The sequence below is a fragment of the Hydractinia symbiolongicarpus genome, chromosome 13 (assembly GCF_029227915.1).
Source record: "Hydractinia symbiolongicarpus strain clone_291-10 chromosome 13, HSymV2.1, whole genome shotgun sequence".
Lineage (NCBI taxonomy): Eukaryota > Metazoa > Cnidaria > Hydrozoa > Anthoathecata > Hydractiniidae > Hydractinia > Hydractinia symbiolongicarpus.
In genome coordinates this window covers 15,082,950-15,102,223 of record NC_079887.1, presented here as the reverse complement: position 1 = coordinate 15,102,223, position 19,274 = coordinate 15,082,950, and the positions used below count along the sequence as shown (strand labels likewise).

General features: G+C 33.8%; 1 protein-coding gene across 1 annotated transcript; it reads right to left on the bottom strand.

The window, feature by feature from the left end:
- Positions 1-3,269: 3,269 nt before the first annotated feature.
- LOC130623115 (uncharacterized protein DDB_G0272512-like) lies at positions 3,270-5,441 on the bottom strand. The gene is made up of 7 exons (XM_057438609.1): positions 5,352-5,441; positions 5,152-5,250; positions 4,658-4,768; positions 4,175-4,291; positions 3,993-4,073; positions 3,776-3,883; positions 3,270-3,392 (listed from the first exon to the last, which is right to left on the bottom strand). Exons 1-7 carry the CDS (start codon positions 5,439-5,441, stop codon positions 3,270-3,272), a joined length of 729 nt encoding a protein of 242 aa, XP_057294592.1.
- Positions 5,442-19,274: the final 13,833 nt, after the last annotated feature.

The window sequence follows — 19,274 nt, the reverse complement described above, 5'->3', positions numbered from 1 at the left end:
CAGTTTCTACATCTGCATAAAATAGCAACAGAACTGGTTAAACAGCAGTTAAGAATAAATATTTATTTACTATTTTAAAAAGGTTGTCTCTGCTGTTATTTATAAACTAAAAAGACAGCTGACTGAAGTTTATAAACATCTTTTATAAAAAAAAAGGGTTGTCCGCTCCAACTGTGAGAAATAAAACACACAGACGTAATAATATAAAATACACAATATAATTTCAAGGAAATAACGTGTATTCAAGGATATCATATAGAGTAATGTTAGAACACGAAGATGTTAAGATATAGGACTATTAACCGAGAAGATAATAGTAGAGGCGAGATTCATTATCTTTCCTAGATTTTTCCAGATTTCCCAGAGTTTTACTGCTTTTTTACTGCTAATATGAAGCAATTGCTACTTTCATGTGTATTTATCTAATTATAAATACTGCATTAACCCACAAATCAATATTAAATCGTTTTTTCCGTGGTTTCATATATATTTTTAAAGTTTGGGTGGTCCGGTATCAAGTTGTTTAGCAACCGATAACAGGTATATAAGTTGTGGAAAAGATTTAAAAACTAGATAGTTGCTCGGTCTTCTTTTATTGAATAAAAACATAATAAAAGGAAATATTTAAAATCAACCAATTCTTGATGTTAAGTAGACAAGAAAAAAATGTCTTATCTCCTCTCTGGCAAGATCACACGTTTTTCAATTATTTTTGCGCAAGGGCTGCGTTGAATGCTTCACGCTCTAAGATCTTCCCCCAAGTAATACACTTATCACTCTCGCTATAACGCACATGCTTTTCGAGCTTGGAAAAATGTTAACGCATCCAGTGGGCTTATTATCTTAATGGATATCTCAATTTGTGAGTTTTCCGTTAGCTACGAGTTGATCCTGAGATTTACGAGGTGTTTGTTACTAATACAATAATAACCGATTACCCCGGGCTGTATCGCAAAATATCACCTGCGGTCTAAATGCAGACCGAGCATGTGAGGTCGGTGCAATGACTGAGGGCGATATTTTCGGTACAGCACGGGGTAATAGGTTATCATTGTATTTGTTAACCGTCTAAGTTAGATAAAAATAAAAAATAAATTAAATTGATATAATTCACTAGCACTACTTTCGTTAACACTCGAGAAGGTCAAAATTCGAAACAGTCCTGTCTAAAAACAAACATTCTATGCAGAAATCGAAAGTTCCTATAAAACCTTTGTAAACAAAACATTACGATGTCTGACACTTACAAAAGAATGTGAAAAGTTGAATGTGCAACTAAAATTTAGTTACAACGAATATTAACTAGCTACGCTACCTAGCCAAGAATAACATTAACATAACGAGTTTTATATTGACTGAGTAAATAAAAAGCTGAAGGAGCGAGCCATTTTGAAGATCCAACCAGACGGAATGCTGTCAAATCTGGTTATTTTAACTGTTAAATTTGACATTTTTGTTGCTTATGTCCTATAGAAATATGTTTATCGATTAATGTATTGTAGGAGTGTTAGATATATAATCGTTTCCAATGATTTTTAAAACTTGTTTTTCGTGCTTGTTTACGTTTTAAGCTACCATTTTTCTTGACGACAGGCAATACCGCTGCATATCGGCCCGTCGTTAGGAGCGCTAAGCCAATCAGAATGCCTAAAAACCCGTATTGCCGCTTGTAAACACCAGACGATTAACAAATGTCAAAACACAAGCTGCCAGTTGTTATTTACGAGTTGGCAAAATAATAATTTTAATTATGCTACAAATGTAGCACGAATTGCTTTTAGAATGTGTGTTAAACAATTGAAATACAAGTTGTCAATTTTAAAGGGCGGACCCTATAAGAGGACCTGAACCTACTACCAAGACCGAGGAATTTACTTCTATTTTTTGCATGTTAACTATATGCAAGGCACTATGAGATCGAAAACAGGAAAGTTTCAATTAAAATCAGACACTAATTATAGCCTAAACCGTAAATTGGGTGGAAAACAAATTGAACTTTCACATCAATACTATTTTCGGTATGATTTTTGCCGCTCTTTTATTTAAGAATTTAAAATTGGTATTGCAACTCGTAACATTTCTCTTATTACAATCATTTATACAGGATGGCCTCTTCAATTCCTAGTGGATTTAAAGCTCCTATTTGGTTTATAAATGCTGTACAAGCACAGCAGATATATATCTTATTATCATGCTGAACGTTAGGCGGAAAGATTGAATCACACTTTTACATTTTCTGGAATGACTTGGCCGGGGGTTTAAACCCAAGACCTTCTGCAATAAAAAAGAACGCTCTACCTCAAGCTACTAGTTGGTGAACGGGCAACGGAAAACGCAAGCGACAAAAAAAATTCTTAGTATACGTTACGATTTAGCTTAACAAAAACAAATATGGGAGTGGGATAGGATTTCTCTATGCAGATTAAATTTAGTGAATCGAAAATTTTATCAAACCTATTTTGTTGGCAAATGAAGAAAAGTAGGTATACAAAAATGAAATTGCGTTTATTGGACTCAAATTATAATTGACAAAAGCTCTGCTTTCGGTGTTGCGTTAGAGTGGAGTACTTCTCTAAATGGTGAACTATTAGTAACGTAGTTTTAATTTGGCTCGGGTAGATCAAACTTACCAATTTAGTTATTTTTTCTCTACACAGAGGATATAATTATCCAATGATTTAGATGTTCTTATGTATCTACCAAGGTGGACAATATTAATTAAATGAACATTTTTCAAATACGACCACGTTAAAATGGCTGAAAGATCTCTTCTTTTTTCACCAGCAGAAGAGTTTTTAAAATTTTCTATAGGCATTTGCTAGCGTGCCCACACAACAAAACAATCCACGACAACGCCCAAAAAGGTCGCGAAATTTAGAAAAAATCGTCGTGCTGACGACAGCAACAATTAATATGCTTCAAGAGAATAGATCGAACCAAAGAACCTGAGATCCTAAATCCACTGTGAACACAAGAGAACTTTGATAATCTCAAATTGCGCGACTTAAATATGGAACAGCCAATGTACCCGCTTGTGGTCGGCGAAATTCGAAATTAACCGTCCTATTTCGTAATATTTTGATTGTAGTTTGGCATTCCAACTATCAGCGAAGTTCTGTCACGGTGCATACTTGCTTTACGGACGCTCCATTAGAGACATTAAACTCAAGAAAAGGCTTTAAAACACATTATTATAATTGTTTTTATTAAAAGTAGATACAAATTTGTTATAAAATAAATAGTTTCAATTCATAATAAGTTGATACAATTTAAGATTTGCTGGTTGGCTTTTGCAATTTACATTTGAATCGTTGACAAGAGAGTAAATGGTGTCCACATCCGTCGCAGTCTTTATTTGATATGCAAAACTTTTTAGACGCTTTAACTAAACACTAAAAAAATTAATTATAATGCATACGATGAATAAGTGGAAACAACAACAATGACAACAACGACAACGACAACAGTAACAATGACAAGAACAACAACAACGACGACGACAATATTAACAATGACAACAACAACAACGACAACAGTAACAATAACAATAACAACAACAACGACGGCAACAACAACAACAGCACCAGCAAAAACGATGACGACGGCGACGACAATGACAAAAACGACGACGACAACGAAACCAACAACAACGACGACGACAACGACGACAACAACAACGATGAGGACGACAACAAGGACAATAACAAGGACGACCACGACGACGACAATCACGACAATGTCAGTATTTGATAATTTATTCACTAAAAGTATTTACCAGTGTTTCTTCAAGTACGCGCCTCTCAAATAAGTTGGATATGCAGGTCTTTTCAAAGCAATTATATCCAGAACTGCAGTCCGAATCCTTTTGACATTCTATTGTTATCTAAAACACGCCAATAAGTGTTCTTCGATAAAAAAGGATACAGTGGAATGTACCATCGCAAATGGAAACCAAAATTCAGGTTTATATCAAATAAGAAAGTTCCACCTACTTTTGCATCGCGTTTATTTTTCATACATAAGTTTTTGCTGCATTCTTCTCCAGCACTGCAATCAGTATTCGATGCGCAGTCCTAAGAAGAAGACGTTCAAGTTATTCGTGAAAGAAAGGTTATTGGCTGTAAGTTTCCTTATTTGCATGCTTTTAGCCTCCTTCACCAAATATGACACCTACCGATGAAGCACGTAACATTTTTAACTCGTCCCAATTTTTTATTGGTCTACATTTTTTGTCTTCGCACACGTTCACTCCGTCACAGTCAGCATGTTTGGAGCAAAATTTTGTTTTAGGCTGAAACAAATTACCAAACATAATTTAAATAAATTTATTAACATCTTTAAAAGTCATGGCGTTTTGGATCGCATATCCCAGCGCTTGGTACATTATTTCTGACCGCGATCTTGCATTTTGGCAGCTCGGGAAGATGAGGTGAGTCAACATGCAAGTGGTGAGACAGGTGACTATTAGAATAATCAATAAAAATTAAGCGAGCATTGAGTAAAAAAATTTTGTTGCTGCAAAAATAATGCTAATATGTCTCGGTGACGTTTTAAAAAAGAAAAATAGCTTTAAACTCGCGTTCTGGTAAAACTGATTCTTAAAATAATAAATTTAAAAGGAAAACCGCAAATATCATAAATTCATAATAAATATTACAATGTTGTGGTGTTTGCTGTATACACATTCATTGTCTTCACATATCATGGACTGTTCTGGACAAACACATTCAGTGTCAGATGAGCATTTGTTCTTAAATACATGAGGACACTAAATAAGAGATAAAGAATTATAACAGCCAATGCTCTTAAAAACCTGAATACTAATTTTTTTGTGATGTATTTTTTTAACACGTTAAAATCTTTCCCATTAAAAACTAAACATTCTTACAGGGGCCAAATTTAGCAAGATCAACAAAAACTTTTGTGGCAAAAGCTTTTAATACGATATTGTAATTTTTCATTATTGGCTCTTGTAAAGGACTTTTTAATTTATAAACTCGTGCGAATACCAATTCTGTAAGGAGTAGGAAAAACTCGATAATAAACTCTTAAAATATGTTAAGAACTTTATATCCTCTAAAAAACATAATCTATCTTTTTTCTTGTCTTCTATAAATAAAAATGAAAATATTAGCATAATTAATCAATTACCGTTTGCTTCGATGACACTGTTGCTATTTTGCATAAGCCATCTTGACAAAGTTGAACACCTATGCACTGGTAACTATGAACGCATTCCACGGTACCTTTCTAGATGAAGCAAGTCAAAATCGTAAAGCAACGCTGGCGATAATTGTTAAGAAGTTCTAGCTAGAAAAACACATAAAAAACCAACACCAAAAAAAAATTACCTTTGGAAGGCTGTATGTATAAGTTTGCTGCCATATGCAGAGAAAACTGAAGATGCTGGAAGCGATCTTAATGTTGTTGATTTGATTCATTCTTATATCAATTTATATTATCTACGGATAGATCAGAGTTGAAAGAATGAGCAGTAACGTCAAAACAATTAGACAATTTGTTTTAGTTTTATGGTGGGTATGTAAGAAGTACAAAAAGGGAGCATCAACATCATTGTTTTAAGGTTGTTTTGCTCACAGTTGAGTATACCTTATCATAAATGAGCGTCAAAGAACATGCATTCATAAAAACATAACTGTCAATATTAACACAATACATTTTAAAGCTGTGCCTAATTTTTTCCAAGGGTCTACTGATTGCTTTGTTTAGCCCTTCTTCCTATAAAAAAATATACGTCGATTCTTTTAAATCATGGAATCGTTCGTTTCTTTTTTTAAGTCAACAAGCAGTACTTACTACAAGATTTATTGTACCATAATGTCATCCCATATCTTATGTTATTGAACAGACAACTGTCAATCTAGCTATCTACCACACGGTTCTACATTTCGTGTATTAAACTTAACTTTATGGTAACTAAAGAACAGTTGACGTTAATCTTCAAAAGAATTTAGGGTTGGCCTTTCTATTTTTAACTACAGTTTGTGACGAAAATAGTGTTTAATTAAAATATACTTTTATCTTCTAATTATTTCTGTAAAGAAACCTAAAACCTAATATATACAAAATTTTAATGACTTTGAAATAAGGCACTTATGTTTTTCTATGTCACAGTGTGTCGTGAATTTCTATCTCTTTTAAATATTTCAGATGGTATAAAAAAAGTTTGTCCTGTTTGTTTTACCATAGCTACTGATATTTCATTTCCTCATTTCTTCGTTGTCTTTTTTGTTTGTTTGTTTACTTGTTTTCTTGCTTGTGTATTTTGATATATTTAATTTGTCTGGATGTCTTCTTTTTATATATACATCTCTGTTCCTGTTGCCAACTTGATAATCGGACAGATTCAACAGCAACCCTGTGATTATACCAAACATAGAACTTGTTAAACCTTTTGTTATTTATATATATCATAAGCTAAAGAAAATATTAAGATCGAAGATGCAAGTAAAATGTGGAAGCATGTATAGTTTGTATTATAATAACTTGCATGTATACGCTGTCCTGTGCTTAGTTCAAACATTGAAACAAACTAGTCGATAGCCCGTGGATAAATCCACCGGTTCGCCCTTCTTTAAAATGTCGCTTTTGTGCAGGGACAAACAGCAGTTATTAATATATAGACTTTTTGCCGCCATTTAATAAAAAGTCCTTTGAATTCAACGCATGGAAATCAACCCTTTTTTTAATTCTGTTTACACTGTGATATAGACGAATTAGTCGAAGTAGGATTAGACAAAGATTAATGATTATAATCTTGTCTATTGCTGCATGTTTTCGCATGTTTATAGTTTGCATGAATGACTGACAAATAGTTTAGTTAAGAGCCTTATTTCTGATTAAAACTGTAAGCATTTTTTCTGGTCAACGTCGATCTAGTGAAGCAACAGATGCCGGCTTTGTCTAAAATTGCTGAATTATATAAGCATTTCTACACAAATATCCAAGCCTTCCGAGATCACTTCGTGCTGAAAATGCACGAAATGTGTACGGAAACCGAAACACAGGCTTAGCTACGTGGAATATAAGGGTTGGGCAATGTGTGGATCCACAAACTAAGAATAAAACTTTTCAGGATAAAACGTTTAAACCCTTAGGGAGGCGTGGGAGGAAGGGTTGTGGGGAGGGAATTGTTTGATCTTTTAGATTTTTTTGGAATTAATCCCATGCCCCATGTAATGAAAGATGGACGAATTTTCAAGTAGTATAATTATACAATATTAATAGCTGCACTTATAACTGAGACGGAGACGAAACTTTCGCATGTAAAAACATTCTGTCCAACAGCAAAGCACAGCACAAATTATCAATCACTGAAATTCGCTGCTCATAGGCAAAAATGAAGACTAACTTACATTGGTAGATGAGATGTGATATTGCTTCAACATTGGCGTGTAAATAAATGGTGCTTTTTCTAACTTCATCTAATGTCACCTCGATAAAATGTGATTCTTTTTTATCTAATTGCGTTTTGTTTAAATGAGGCATATAATGAGAAACCTGACAAATAACACGTAATTCAAAAATATTCCATGACTACCGGACAAATAATTAAAATCTCCACAAGCTATTCCATTTTCCGTAAGATTCCTTTTTGAGTATTGATTCTATTGGGTTTGCTTCAGCAAAAACAGTTTCCTTAACAACAATCAATTTCGGACATTCTACAAATTCCTCCATTTTTTACCAAATCAAAAAAAAAATTCTGGGTCATTTTTTTTATTTCATAGATTTGACCCAAGACAAACATTCTTTTTGTAAGTAGATACATATTTACAATAAAAAGGCCAGCATTTCTTGGGAAAGATTATTTCGGCAAATTTTTTATGTTATACCCAACGAAATGAGCACTGGCCCGGTACCCAGTTAAGTTGCCTCTTTTAATTTCTATTTTTTGAAAAGAACAGCTTAATAGCAACGGGAAAGTATGTTAGAATGTACGTGGATAAACATCTTTTCCCGAAGATTAGTCAAAACGATTATTTCGTCCTTCGCCGGGGTCGGGCAAAATTATCGTGTTGGTTCATACTGTTTTGTGGTTTTTAAATCAACACTCATTATGTTTCTCCTTAACCCAATCACAAACATGTGCCTAATTTGTAGAAAATCGAGAAGTTAAATAAATAAAAAAAATGATTCTGTCTTTAGGTTTAATCCGCCTTCCTTTTCCGAAAGTGATCTACCTACCTACGCCATCCAACCAGAATTTCTTTCCTAATAATTTCATTGTAACGATAGTATGCTGGCGAACTGCAAGTTAAAAATATTTACTTGATGTTTTACAATGATAACGTGTTGCTAGACAAAACAAATTTTCTGAAAAGAGTGCAGAATTGGTTGGGCCTTAAAGTAAAATGGTAAATGTGGATCACTTCTGTGATTGATTCATATTTATTTGTAGATGGTGTCCGCTTTCAGGATGCTCATAGGTAATTTGCGGCGCGAAAATGAAGCAAAAAAGACATTTTATCGATAAATAATCAATATCAACATCCAATGTAAAGCATGATGGTTGAAATCACGAGAGCTCAGACAAAAGATAAAAATTCTTAAGAACGGTTTTTTATTTTGTATTTCACAGAAGAGATCTGAAGTCAAATTTGACTTTCTTACCAACCTCATCTCCTAAGTCTAAAGTCTCTGAAACTGACGAGTAAACTAAGTGCTGCAAAGAATCATTCAGAGTTTCAAAGCAGTTAATTGCGCAGTTGATTGCGGAATACAATGAAATGCGGCACTTAACGCATTTTGCTCAAAAATCCTCTCTTCTCAAGTAATCTCTGATAGATGTGTCTTATGATGAATAAATGTTGTTGCAAGTTTATTTTCTTTAGGGACAAGGAAATGAGATGGGATACCTAGCTCCAACCTTCAATCTTAACCATTTTATTCCGGAATGACTTAGTGTTACGCTTCTGTAGCAGCTGCATAGTTCTCTAGCAGCTGCATAGTTGTTAAACAGAGGGGTGTACAGTGTCGCTGGGTAAAGGCTTTTACATATATTAGAACTTTTTTCGAGATATCTTCTCATCGACAATTGCATCAATCGATAAATGTAATAAAAACGTTATTTCTGCTAAGACATGATTATAACAATATTAAGTAACAAAACACATGAACGAGAACCAATGACAGTGGCAATCACTGTCATTTATAAGGTTGTCAGTTTGAAATTAATGAAAACAATTTCCTTACCAGCCAATCCAGTATCCTGTACATAACTGTATAAAAGTACGAATCACACTAAGTCATAACATCTCACCTTTTTCTTTCTTATTCAGCTCTTTCTGAAATTTCACCTACTGATTGCATTTACAAAAGATTCGGCATTATATATCTTTCTGCGCGCATCATTTGTTGTTGTTGTGGCGATAATACTTTTCGGTGTATTTTTATATTCGTGTGGGTGTAACAATAGTCAGGTATCTAGTTATTCAAATTCCAGTTGGTTGGCATTACAATAAGTTCACCGGAACTATGACCTTTACACACAAAGATAAAAGACCTTCACATTTCGCGTTGACACCCTACCTGTGATGTCAATGACGTAAGCAGGTGCGCTATAAAAAAACACCCTACCAGCTACAGTTTAGAATCTCACTTAATTTTATGATTGGCATGGCAATCTTTTGAAAGAAAGTTATAATAGACAAATAATTAATCTATTTTTCTGTTTGTCCCACCCTCTATTGAATGTTCACAAAAAACAGGAATTTCATTTTATTAGCCCCTGGTGTGATGTTTTCTATCAATTTATCTGATTTAATCTTTAACGATGGAAACGAAATATTTCAAGTTTTTCATGCAAATTAAACAATTTTATTGTGCTTCGTTTTTATTTTCGTTTTTTCCTTGAGAGGATTTTCCGGTTTTTTCTTTCGTTTTTCTGTTCTTTTTATATTTACTCTTTCTATGTATGGCCGTGTCAACAAAAAATGGACCAATTACATAAGCTTTTTAAATCATGTGCCTGTTTATGTTATAATTGATAACTTTTTTTAACATGCTTTGCGGGAGGGGGAAGATATGCAACTAGTTGTTCATTAGCTTAACATTATAGAAGCACTTAATATTATTTTGTCCGCGATTTTTGAGCAACAAATACCAAAGGAATGGCAAATTAATAATATTGCGTGGGGTAGTTTAATTTAAAAAAATGATGTTGTATTTAAATCAAAAGTGGGACAGTCCTCAACAACGATAACCCTCGTAAGCATGTGTGTTTTGTATTTGCTGGGGTGATGACTGATTACTACTGTTCTAAGTTCTTTAATAGCGTAAGTACTGACAGTTAAACGTACTAGTTTATTTAACCCTTTTCGGTCCGGGGGTTTTCGAACATACTAAAAAGGAATAAAATGGCAGCAATAAATTTTTGCTTGCGCCAACACATTCTCTGTGACGTCATCAAAAGCTTGAAATTTGTTAAAAATGCCACTTTCGCCTTAAAATTTAATTACTTTTGTTCCAGAGCGAATTTTTGCATCCTGTTTGAAGTTTCTCAAAGCTAAATAAAAGTTACTTAACATAACTTCCGGTTTTTACGTGGATCGCATAAACAAGTGCCAAAAATTGCCCTCAAATCCGTTTTTTTCCGATTTTCGGGTAAAATCCGACAAAATCGGGAAATCGGGTTAATCACGTGCCCAAATTATACAAAGTGATTCTTCTTAATAAAACAAATGTGTTGCAACTTTCAAGTTAATATAGGTTAAGATAGGTAGTAATGGAGCTGACATGGCGGACTTTAGTAAGAATTTTTTTTCATTGAGTAAAGAAAACTCGATCACAGACTGAAAAATACAATTACTAAGGGCAGTATACATTGTGATTTTGTTGAATCTTTTAATACTTGCACTTTTCCGGGAACACCACTTACATCAACATAACGTCAATACATTTGCAGCAATAATGATTTTAGCGCACATGACCAATGTAAACAAAGAAGTCATAGACGTAAAAATAGAGGGAATTCGCCCGCCCGCCCGCCCGCCCACCAAACAGTTAAGTGCCGGTAACTCGAACCTCCAGTGACCTGAGGAAAATAGTTCGAATTAAAAAGTTTTTCAGTTAAACGAAGCTTTTTAATCTGAAATAAGATTATAGATTGAGTTCAAGCGACTTTTTCAAGAGGTGGAGCAACCGTTACTAGAAAAAGGTGCCACCTTGGCGAGGAAAAAGGGAACCAAGTGTCTTGTAACTTAAATTATCATTGATAAACAACATTATCTATTTATATTGCATCAGGATCCGAGGTTCAAGTTAACCAGAGTTTTTTATAAGAAAGAATTACCGAAAGTTCAAGGGACCCAAGAAAATGGTTCGAGATAATAAAAGTTCGAGTTGTCCAGTGTTCGAGCTACCAGGAGCTAACTGTATATCAACTTTGTTATTCACAGCTTGAAGATTTCGTGCGTCGTTAGCACGACCCGCTTTTGGCAGTCAAACAAAATATGGCTATTACTATAGAGATGCATTTCAAAAAACGATACTTACAATCGTTCTCTTGCCGAGAAGTGCATTTCATTTAGTAAATCTTTCAATTTAGCGAAACAAAACAAAACAGCATCTTTATACGTTTTATGTCTTTACTGGAAACGTCTCAAAGTCACAAATATGTCTGAATTTTTACATTCTCTTTGATGTTCTTAAGAGCAGATGAAATTCTAAAATCGAATTCTCCTATTTTTTTTGTGAAGGTTGAAACAAAAACATATTTGGGAAACCAGCTTTAAAGAATGCTTTACCTGGATGGTTCAAGCTATATTATAAATCTCAAGTTAAAGCTTAACCCGAACTGTAGATTTTACCGATAACATGGATTCCATAAGATTTAAGGGCTAGTTTCGATATATTTAGGGTTAGCTAGTATTAGTCGATGCTTTAAACAATTATTTAAAAATCAAATTTCAGAATTATTTAAGGGTCAACATATTGCGTTTCTTGTGAAAGGTGTGAAAAACGAAGGTTATCTTCGGATTTTTTATATACTAGGAAACTTTGATGATTTTTGAAATTTAAGTTAAAAAAAAAAACAATGCTCCTATATATATATTATTTCTTTGTTCTAGCTATCTAACGTTACATCTTCGGCTTCAAATTCTCTTGACCTGTAAAAACATTCTTACAGGCAGAGAATTGGAAGGTACTTGTCGTAGATGTACAAAAGTTATTTCTTAAGCAAGTTTCAAAAACTGATGAATGGTCACAACTCCTTTGTGTTTCAATGCTTTTTGACCTTCCGACATCAACCTTTTTTAAGTGGGATATTTTCTCCTTTTTTTGTCCGTCATTGCACCTTAATAGTGGGATGATAACTATGAACATTCACCTATCATTATATATCAGTATATATCAGGATATTGCAATAAAATTAGCCGGAAGACGTAACGCTGAACTCCGGATATATCGCTACAGAAAAAGAATATAAGCAATTTTGACTTTTCCGCATAATATGCTATTGCTGCAGAAAAAAAGTACTGTTGACTTTTCCGTATGCTTCCACAAAATATCAGGAACATGGGGAATGGCACGAGATCGCAGTCGTCGTCTTGAAGTATTGCCTTACTCAAACTAAAGTAAACTTAATTAATGGACATAAGTGTTTATTACGAAGAGAACAAAATGCCTTTCAGAAGACAAGTAGGAGTGTGTTTTCTTTCTTGCTTATGCAAATAACATAACTGACGATGAAGAATTTATTTGCCTTTACGACCCAAGATAAAAGTCAAAGCTTAAATCAAAGTCAAAGCAACTTAACAGGCGCATGTGTATGAACTTTTAGCAAGTTGATGAAAATGAAAACTAAAAAAGATTACGCAACTATTCCTCAATTAGCAACTAACGTCCATTTTGCTTCTATAACATAGAGCAGCACTACAAGATGCCAAAGCCAAACTAAAAGCATGCATGTCAAGAGATGTTTCGCAAAGAAATCTTGGAGTGAGAACGAAAAAATCACCTTTTCTTCACAACACACAACAGCTTAGTTCCACGTTCAATTTATTAACAATTTATTTTTCTGGAAATAATGTAATTGGACTTCAGACAGATTTATAAGACTTTGAAACGCTTCCAGTAAAGACATTTAAGTAGCCATGACAACATTAAGATAAAAATGCCACACCCAGAAATGTCTTCTTGTGTTAAAAACTTTGAATGTTTAATTAATTGGTTGTTATGCATTAACAGATATGCATTCGACGAGTCTAAATATAAGCAAGAAACCAATCCATTTTTAATTAACCAATAAAATGGTTTTCACCTATAATACACATGCGCTGTAAATATAAATTGCCGTGCTCTATCACTTAGACCTTTTTGCGTAAGCTGTTATTCACCCTAAAGCGGAAAAATGTCGCTGTGTACCTTTTATATTGTAAACAACCGAGATCATCATTAATTTCATCTGGTTGTTCCTTTTTTTTATCATAAAGATATTAGATCAATTGTCATGGCCTACACCCTCTTCAAGTAAAATCTTTGCTGCTGGCTGCAGTACTGGCCAAGTGTTGTTGTTTGGCTATTCCGAAAATTAGCCAAAAAAATGTCTAATTTCCTAAATTTTAGGACCAGGATTGTAAAAGTTTCGTAAATTCATATTTTTCATTTTCTTATATCCACAAGTTTTCTTATCACAACGAAACTTCTACTATCTAAAAAATTCAAGTTGAACAAGATATAGACATTGGGGACCAAATAAAACTAAAGAACTCTGTTTTAATTTTCAATCTCACATAAAAGAATTGATGTGACCATATCAGTGTTGCATTCGTTGTTGTTGGAAAAAATTTTGAATTGCTTTTATAAAAAAAAAGTTAAAAGTATTTCTTAATTTTTCTTTCTTTTATTTACTTATACGGATGGATTATTCCATTGCTGTTTCATTAAATACAAAGTAAGGCGTGTCTAAAAATATATCCTATTCATAGAGTTTTTATCTATATTTGACATTCCTTCGTATAATTACATCTCTTCGCCTGTTTAGTGTCAGCTACTTAATAAATGGAATTAATTTTCGAGGATTTCGCGAGTTTTTCGCCAAACTTCCTATTTGCGAAAATCAATTTTAGCTTAACTTGACTTTCTTTAAAAAACGATTTCAAACTCTTTTTTGACTTAGATTTAGCTAGCACTATATATAATAGATATGAAATTCAATATCAACAGTCTGTATTTTAACGTCAAATTTTTCAGAGCTGTAGCTATAAGTAAAAAGATAAATTTTTTCAAATATTGGTGAACTATTTATTTTAATGCGTTTGTTTCCTATGCAACGCCCGTGTTATTAGCTTAAACATTCTATAAGATCCATGACACGGTATGGCTAAATCTTTCTCTTTTGTTCAATAACTCTTTGATGCTTAAGACATAGCCTTTAATTGTGTTTGTATAGTGTTGTGAGGTGTGCCCAACAACGACTGGCAAATGGAAGCGGAAAGAGAGAATGAAAAGAAGGAGAAATAATAAGGAGAAGGGCATGAACGATTTGTATTTCCTAGTGATATTTTTCTTTCTTTTTTTTTAAAGGTTCTCAATTCTTTTTAAAATAAATGTTTTTACAGAGGGTGTTGTCATAAAATCCCGCATGTTATTTTTTTCCTCAAACATCTTTACGTTTTAAAAAAAAACAAAGAAAAAACAACAACAAAATATATGGAATATTAGTGTATTGTGAACAAAATAAGCTTTGGAATATATGATAGCCTTATGTAAACATCACAACTAGTTACTAATACTATTCTCTGTGAAAGAGGAAAAAATAATTCATGCGGAAAGGTTTAATTCAAAAACAATGGTTCTGTATATTTGCAGTTTGCAGGAGCTTCCTGTTCGTAAAAAATTTTTAAGGAACAAAAAAAAATCCGCCATATACTTCTGTAGGTATAGTTCATTTTTTTTTATTTTGTAGTTCTTTTTTCTTACCTTAAATTAAAAATCTGGAGTATAATACTCTCATATTAAATAATTAACGTGTCGATCTCAGATTCCATAGCATACCTGTTTGAGAGTAGCAATTATATTTCTAAAATTATTGTGAAAAATTTTCTTTAATATGATTTATCCCAGCACCAAATTTTTTTTATTTTCAATATCTTACAGCATCTAACAACAGAAAGTAGAATTATTCTCTTTGGCTTCTGTTCTATATTTGTTTAGAATTTTGTTTGAAAATGAAGTTATTAACTATTCTGCTGGCATCAATGGTAATTCTGGTAGATGCAAAACACAACAAAGGTACCTTTTATTGCTCGTTATAAAAAGAAATGTTGGGGTGGGGTAAGATGGTCTGCAATCATTAACAATACAGTAGACTCCTGTTAACTCGGACACTCAAGGGGAATGGGAAAAGCGTCCAACTTGGCAAATTTTCTAGTAAAACGGAGCTCTCGATAAGTCGGACTTTTCGGGAACGTCTGACTTATCGATATTATAAAAAAAATGAAAAAAAATCTCAGGTGTATTAATATGTCAAATTTTCTTCTTTTTCAATATAAAACATAACATAAATACACAATTTTTATACAATTATATGATGTGAAATCTCGATAAATATCAGTTTTTCAGTTTCTTTTGTAAAACCAGCAACCTGATAGAAATAATTGATAGAAATCTTTCAGGACGACAAATTGGTATTTGTTGTTACGCGTTTTGTAATAAAGCTCTTTTTGTTCGATTGAAATAAAATGTTTTGTTGATCTTGTTGTTGGAATTGATAGTTTTGGTGAATGATTTGCTAATTTTCTGGTGCTGAGATCTATGATTCGATTGAACGTCGTGCTGATATCAAATGGAGTGAAGATTCCGTTATTTAAACCGATGCTTCTGGTGATGTCTTAGTAAAATCTAGTATTCCAGTGTTTCTTTGGAATCCCTGTGAAATCAGATGATGTGTTGAGTTCTAATATCCTACGGCTGTTGTAATTCAGGTGTTTGAATTGTTATGGTGGTGCATATCTTTGTGATAGTAGCTAATAAAATATTATATCTCTTTTGGTGGTCCATACCCTTGCAACCCCGCTATGTAGTTTTTAACTTCAACAATACTACGTAATGCTAACCATCAAAGCAGAAAAATTCACTATTGTTATATTGTACTCTAGGAAAACACACTTAACAATATTATTCCTGGTTGTAAGTGTCTGAAAAAGCAAGGATTTATTTCTTCTTTTGCCTCTTTTTCCATTAGTACCATTTTGCGCTATTATCAAAATATAATAAAAGCAATGGTTGATATTGACTACAGGGGTGAACAAACAGTTTTGACCACTCATTTACTCTTACTACAAATGAGCCGCTGTTATTACAAACCCGGCACGACATATTAACTTTATTTTCGAATGTTCGAAGTTTTAAATCTTACAAATTCGAGGCAAACACCCTAGTTAAACAGATACTCGGTCTAAGGACTAATTATAATATGAGGGAATGTTTCAACTTATCAGGCGTACAAATTAAGCGTTTAATCTATCCTAAGTTAGCAAAGAAAATTTAAGAGGAGTTGGAAATCAGTCTGACTTATTAATAATTTGGCTGATTCAGTTAGCGAGACTCTGCTGTATCCGAATAATAGAGTGAAAATTTTTGTGTCATAAAAAATTTCAAAAATAGATTTCATAGTTATTTACGTTTTTCTTATGATGCCATTTTATGGTTATGTTTCAACGAAGGTAAAAAACGTCACAAAGAAATTCACAACGATGGTAATGCTGGCGAATCAAACATCATTTATACTGATTCTGAACCCATATCCAGTGGCGAATCACCTTACCGTCCTCAAATCTCACTTATCCCACAGCCTAACCCCTCTGAATCAGGTGACGACGACGACAGCGCCGAAGACGAGACCTTATTTGTGGATGGTCAGCTTCCAGGATATGAATTTGAACATGACGTGCATGAAGAGAAATCTTCTTTGAAACACTCAAGAAAGAAAAATATTCATCGAGAGCCTAATATTAAAAGCCCTGATAAAATTATTGTTGACAATTCTAATGGTGATAACAATGGCAAGCCTAGTGATGACAATACTGCGAATGGTAATCCTCAAAATGATAATTCCAAAAACGATAATCCTGATATAGATAAATCTAAGCCTAAAAACCCAAGTGCCAGTAACCCCCAAGACAGTACCCACGTAGTCGAGGCTCCAACACCATACACAGTTGGTAAAACGCAAGATGAAGCAAAAAGTAGTAATGATCCAGGTGTTGAAAGGGTAAGGGAATAGTTGTAAAAAATTAATCATGAGTTTTTTTTATGTGCTTTAGGCTTGCATTTTATTCATCATTTCTTGAGAAAGAGTTCTTTCCGTGTTAACAAAAAAGGTTCTATCACATTTTATTTTCATTTCGAAGCAAAAGGGTTGAAAAACTCATCTTTAATTAACATTCGAAGATTATTTCTTGCCTTTAATACTTTTAGAATCTGGTAGCATTGTGGTGCAGCAATCGATCCCAGTGCGCAGGGTCATGAGTTCAATAAAATAAATATATAAATATATAAATATTAATATAAAAGTGTGAATCGATTTTTGTTGCTGAGCGTTCAGCATAGGATTAATATCTTAGGTGGCTGACTTTCGATTGCTTTCTTAACACAAATAGTAGCTATAAATGCACTAGGTCCCCTTTCGCAAGATCCCCGATAACGGTGCTAATAGGAACTGAAGAGACTATCCTGCATTCTCTGAAAGAATATATTAAGACGTTGGTAAATTTCGAATTCGTCTCTGCAAGTATTTACTAAGGCGATTTCAAAATTATATCCACGCAATGTGAGCTCGTCAATATTTACAGCGGACATAGAACTTTGGATCTTAGGTTGTTTGGATTGGATAGATTCCAACTTTCCGAATGTGCTAATTCTTGCTGACGTCAGCGTGGCCATTTTTTAAAATTTGGGGGCCCTTGTGGTCCTAAAGTTAATTGTTCCGTGAAGCAGACGTGGCATAGAGTGCGACTACAAAGAAATTTAAACGCTGCTTACCTAACCTAGGCATCTAAAAAGGCAGTTCTCCTGGGAATTTGCAAGGTGATGCGTTTGCCAACTTTGATAAAAAATGGCCGAAAAAGAGCCCTCGTCCCATCATTTTTTGTTAGGGATTGTGGATAAATAATTTCGATGATAATAATAATAATAAAAGTAGAATTTATGCCAGTCTTCCACCTTAACTCCCTTTCCTTAAATCCTACATTGCTTTTGTTTATTTAGTGCTTCGCCGAGTTTCAAACTGATTATAAAAGTGCTGATGATGTGGTGGATAAAAACAAAGCCATGGAACAGTTGAAAGGTTGTTTAAAGGGAAAGTGTCAATTCAATAAAGTGAGTGTGTTGCTTAATTACTACTAGAAACGTTTGTTTTAGATAAGAATATGACGCTTAGTTAGTTTCGTCATTAGTATTAGTCTACATTAATTCTTGAACGAGTTTTACTATTTGAAAAAACGAGGGCGCACAGTAAAGAAACAGTCACGCCCAAAGCACCGCACCATAAAAATTCCTTAAATACAAAAGTTATATTCGGATCAGGCTCCGCTGTCTTCAAATTATAACACAATTCGGAATAACTATGAGTTCGGTGGCCCTCGTTCGTACACAGAAGCAAAAGCAGACTGCATGGTTTTATATCGCGTTGAATTCTATTCTATCGTGACACCACAAATCTTATATTCCTTTACAAGAAATAACCACATTTTTCCAACCTTTTTGTTACAGTGCAACAAAGATGAGGAGAAATGTTTGATAAACAAATCGTCACCAGAAGCACAATATGATTGCTGGAACACTTGGTACATATGTATGTCAGAACATTGTGCAAAAAAGCTATACCCGTTGTAATGACACATTTTTTTGAATGTTAAATACATTCAATGATGCTGCGTGCATAGTGTTGTTCTTTCAGGGGAGATAGCAACAATACCAGAAGTCGCCAAAGACAGCAGTCAGCACAGGTGCATGTGCTATCGTATAGTCAAATAGCTTGCTTCACAAAATAAATGTGATCATAATTTGATTATAGAAACGAGTGCGGAGAGAGAATTGGATACTACTTGCTACCATAGTACACTAATCGTACGCTTGAAAATCCCCCCCCCCCCTTTCCCACTCGCTAAGGACTCTCTACGAATTTTTATAATACCCTTCGTCTATCTGCGAGATAAAGTTGGTAGCTGTGAGCTGCGACAGGGGAATCCATGATAAACGGATATTGCGTGTTCTTGATCGTTATATATGTTATATATATCGGATGT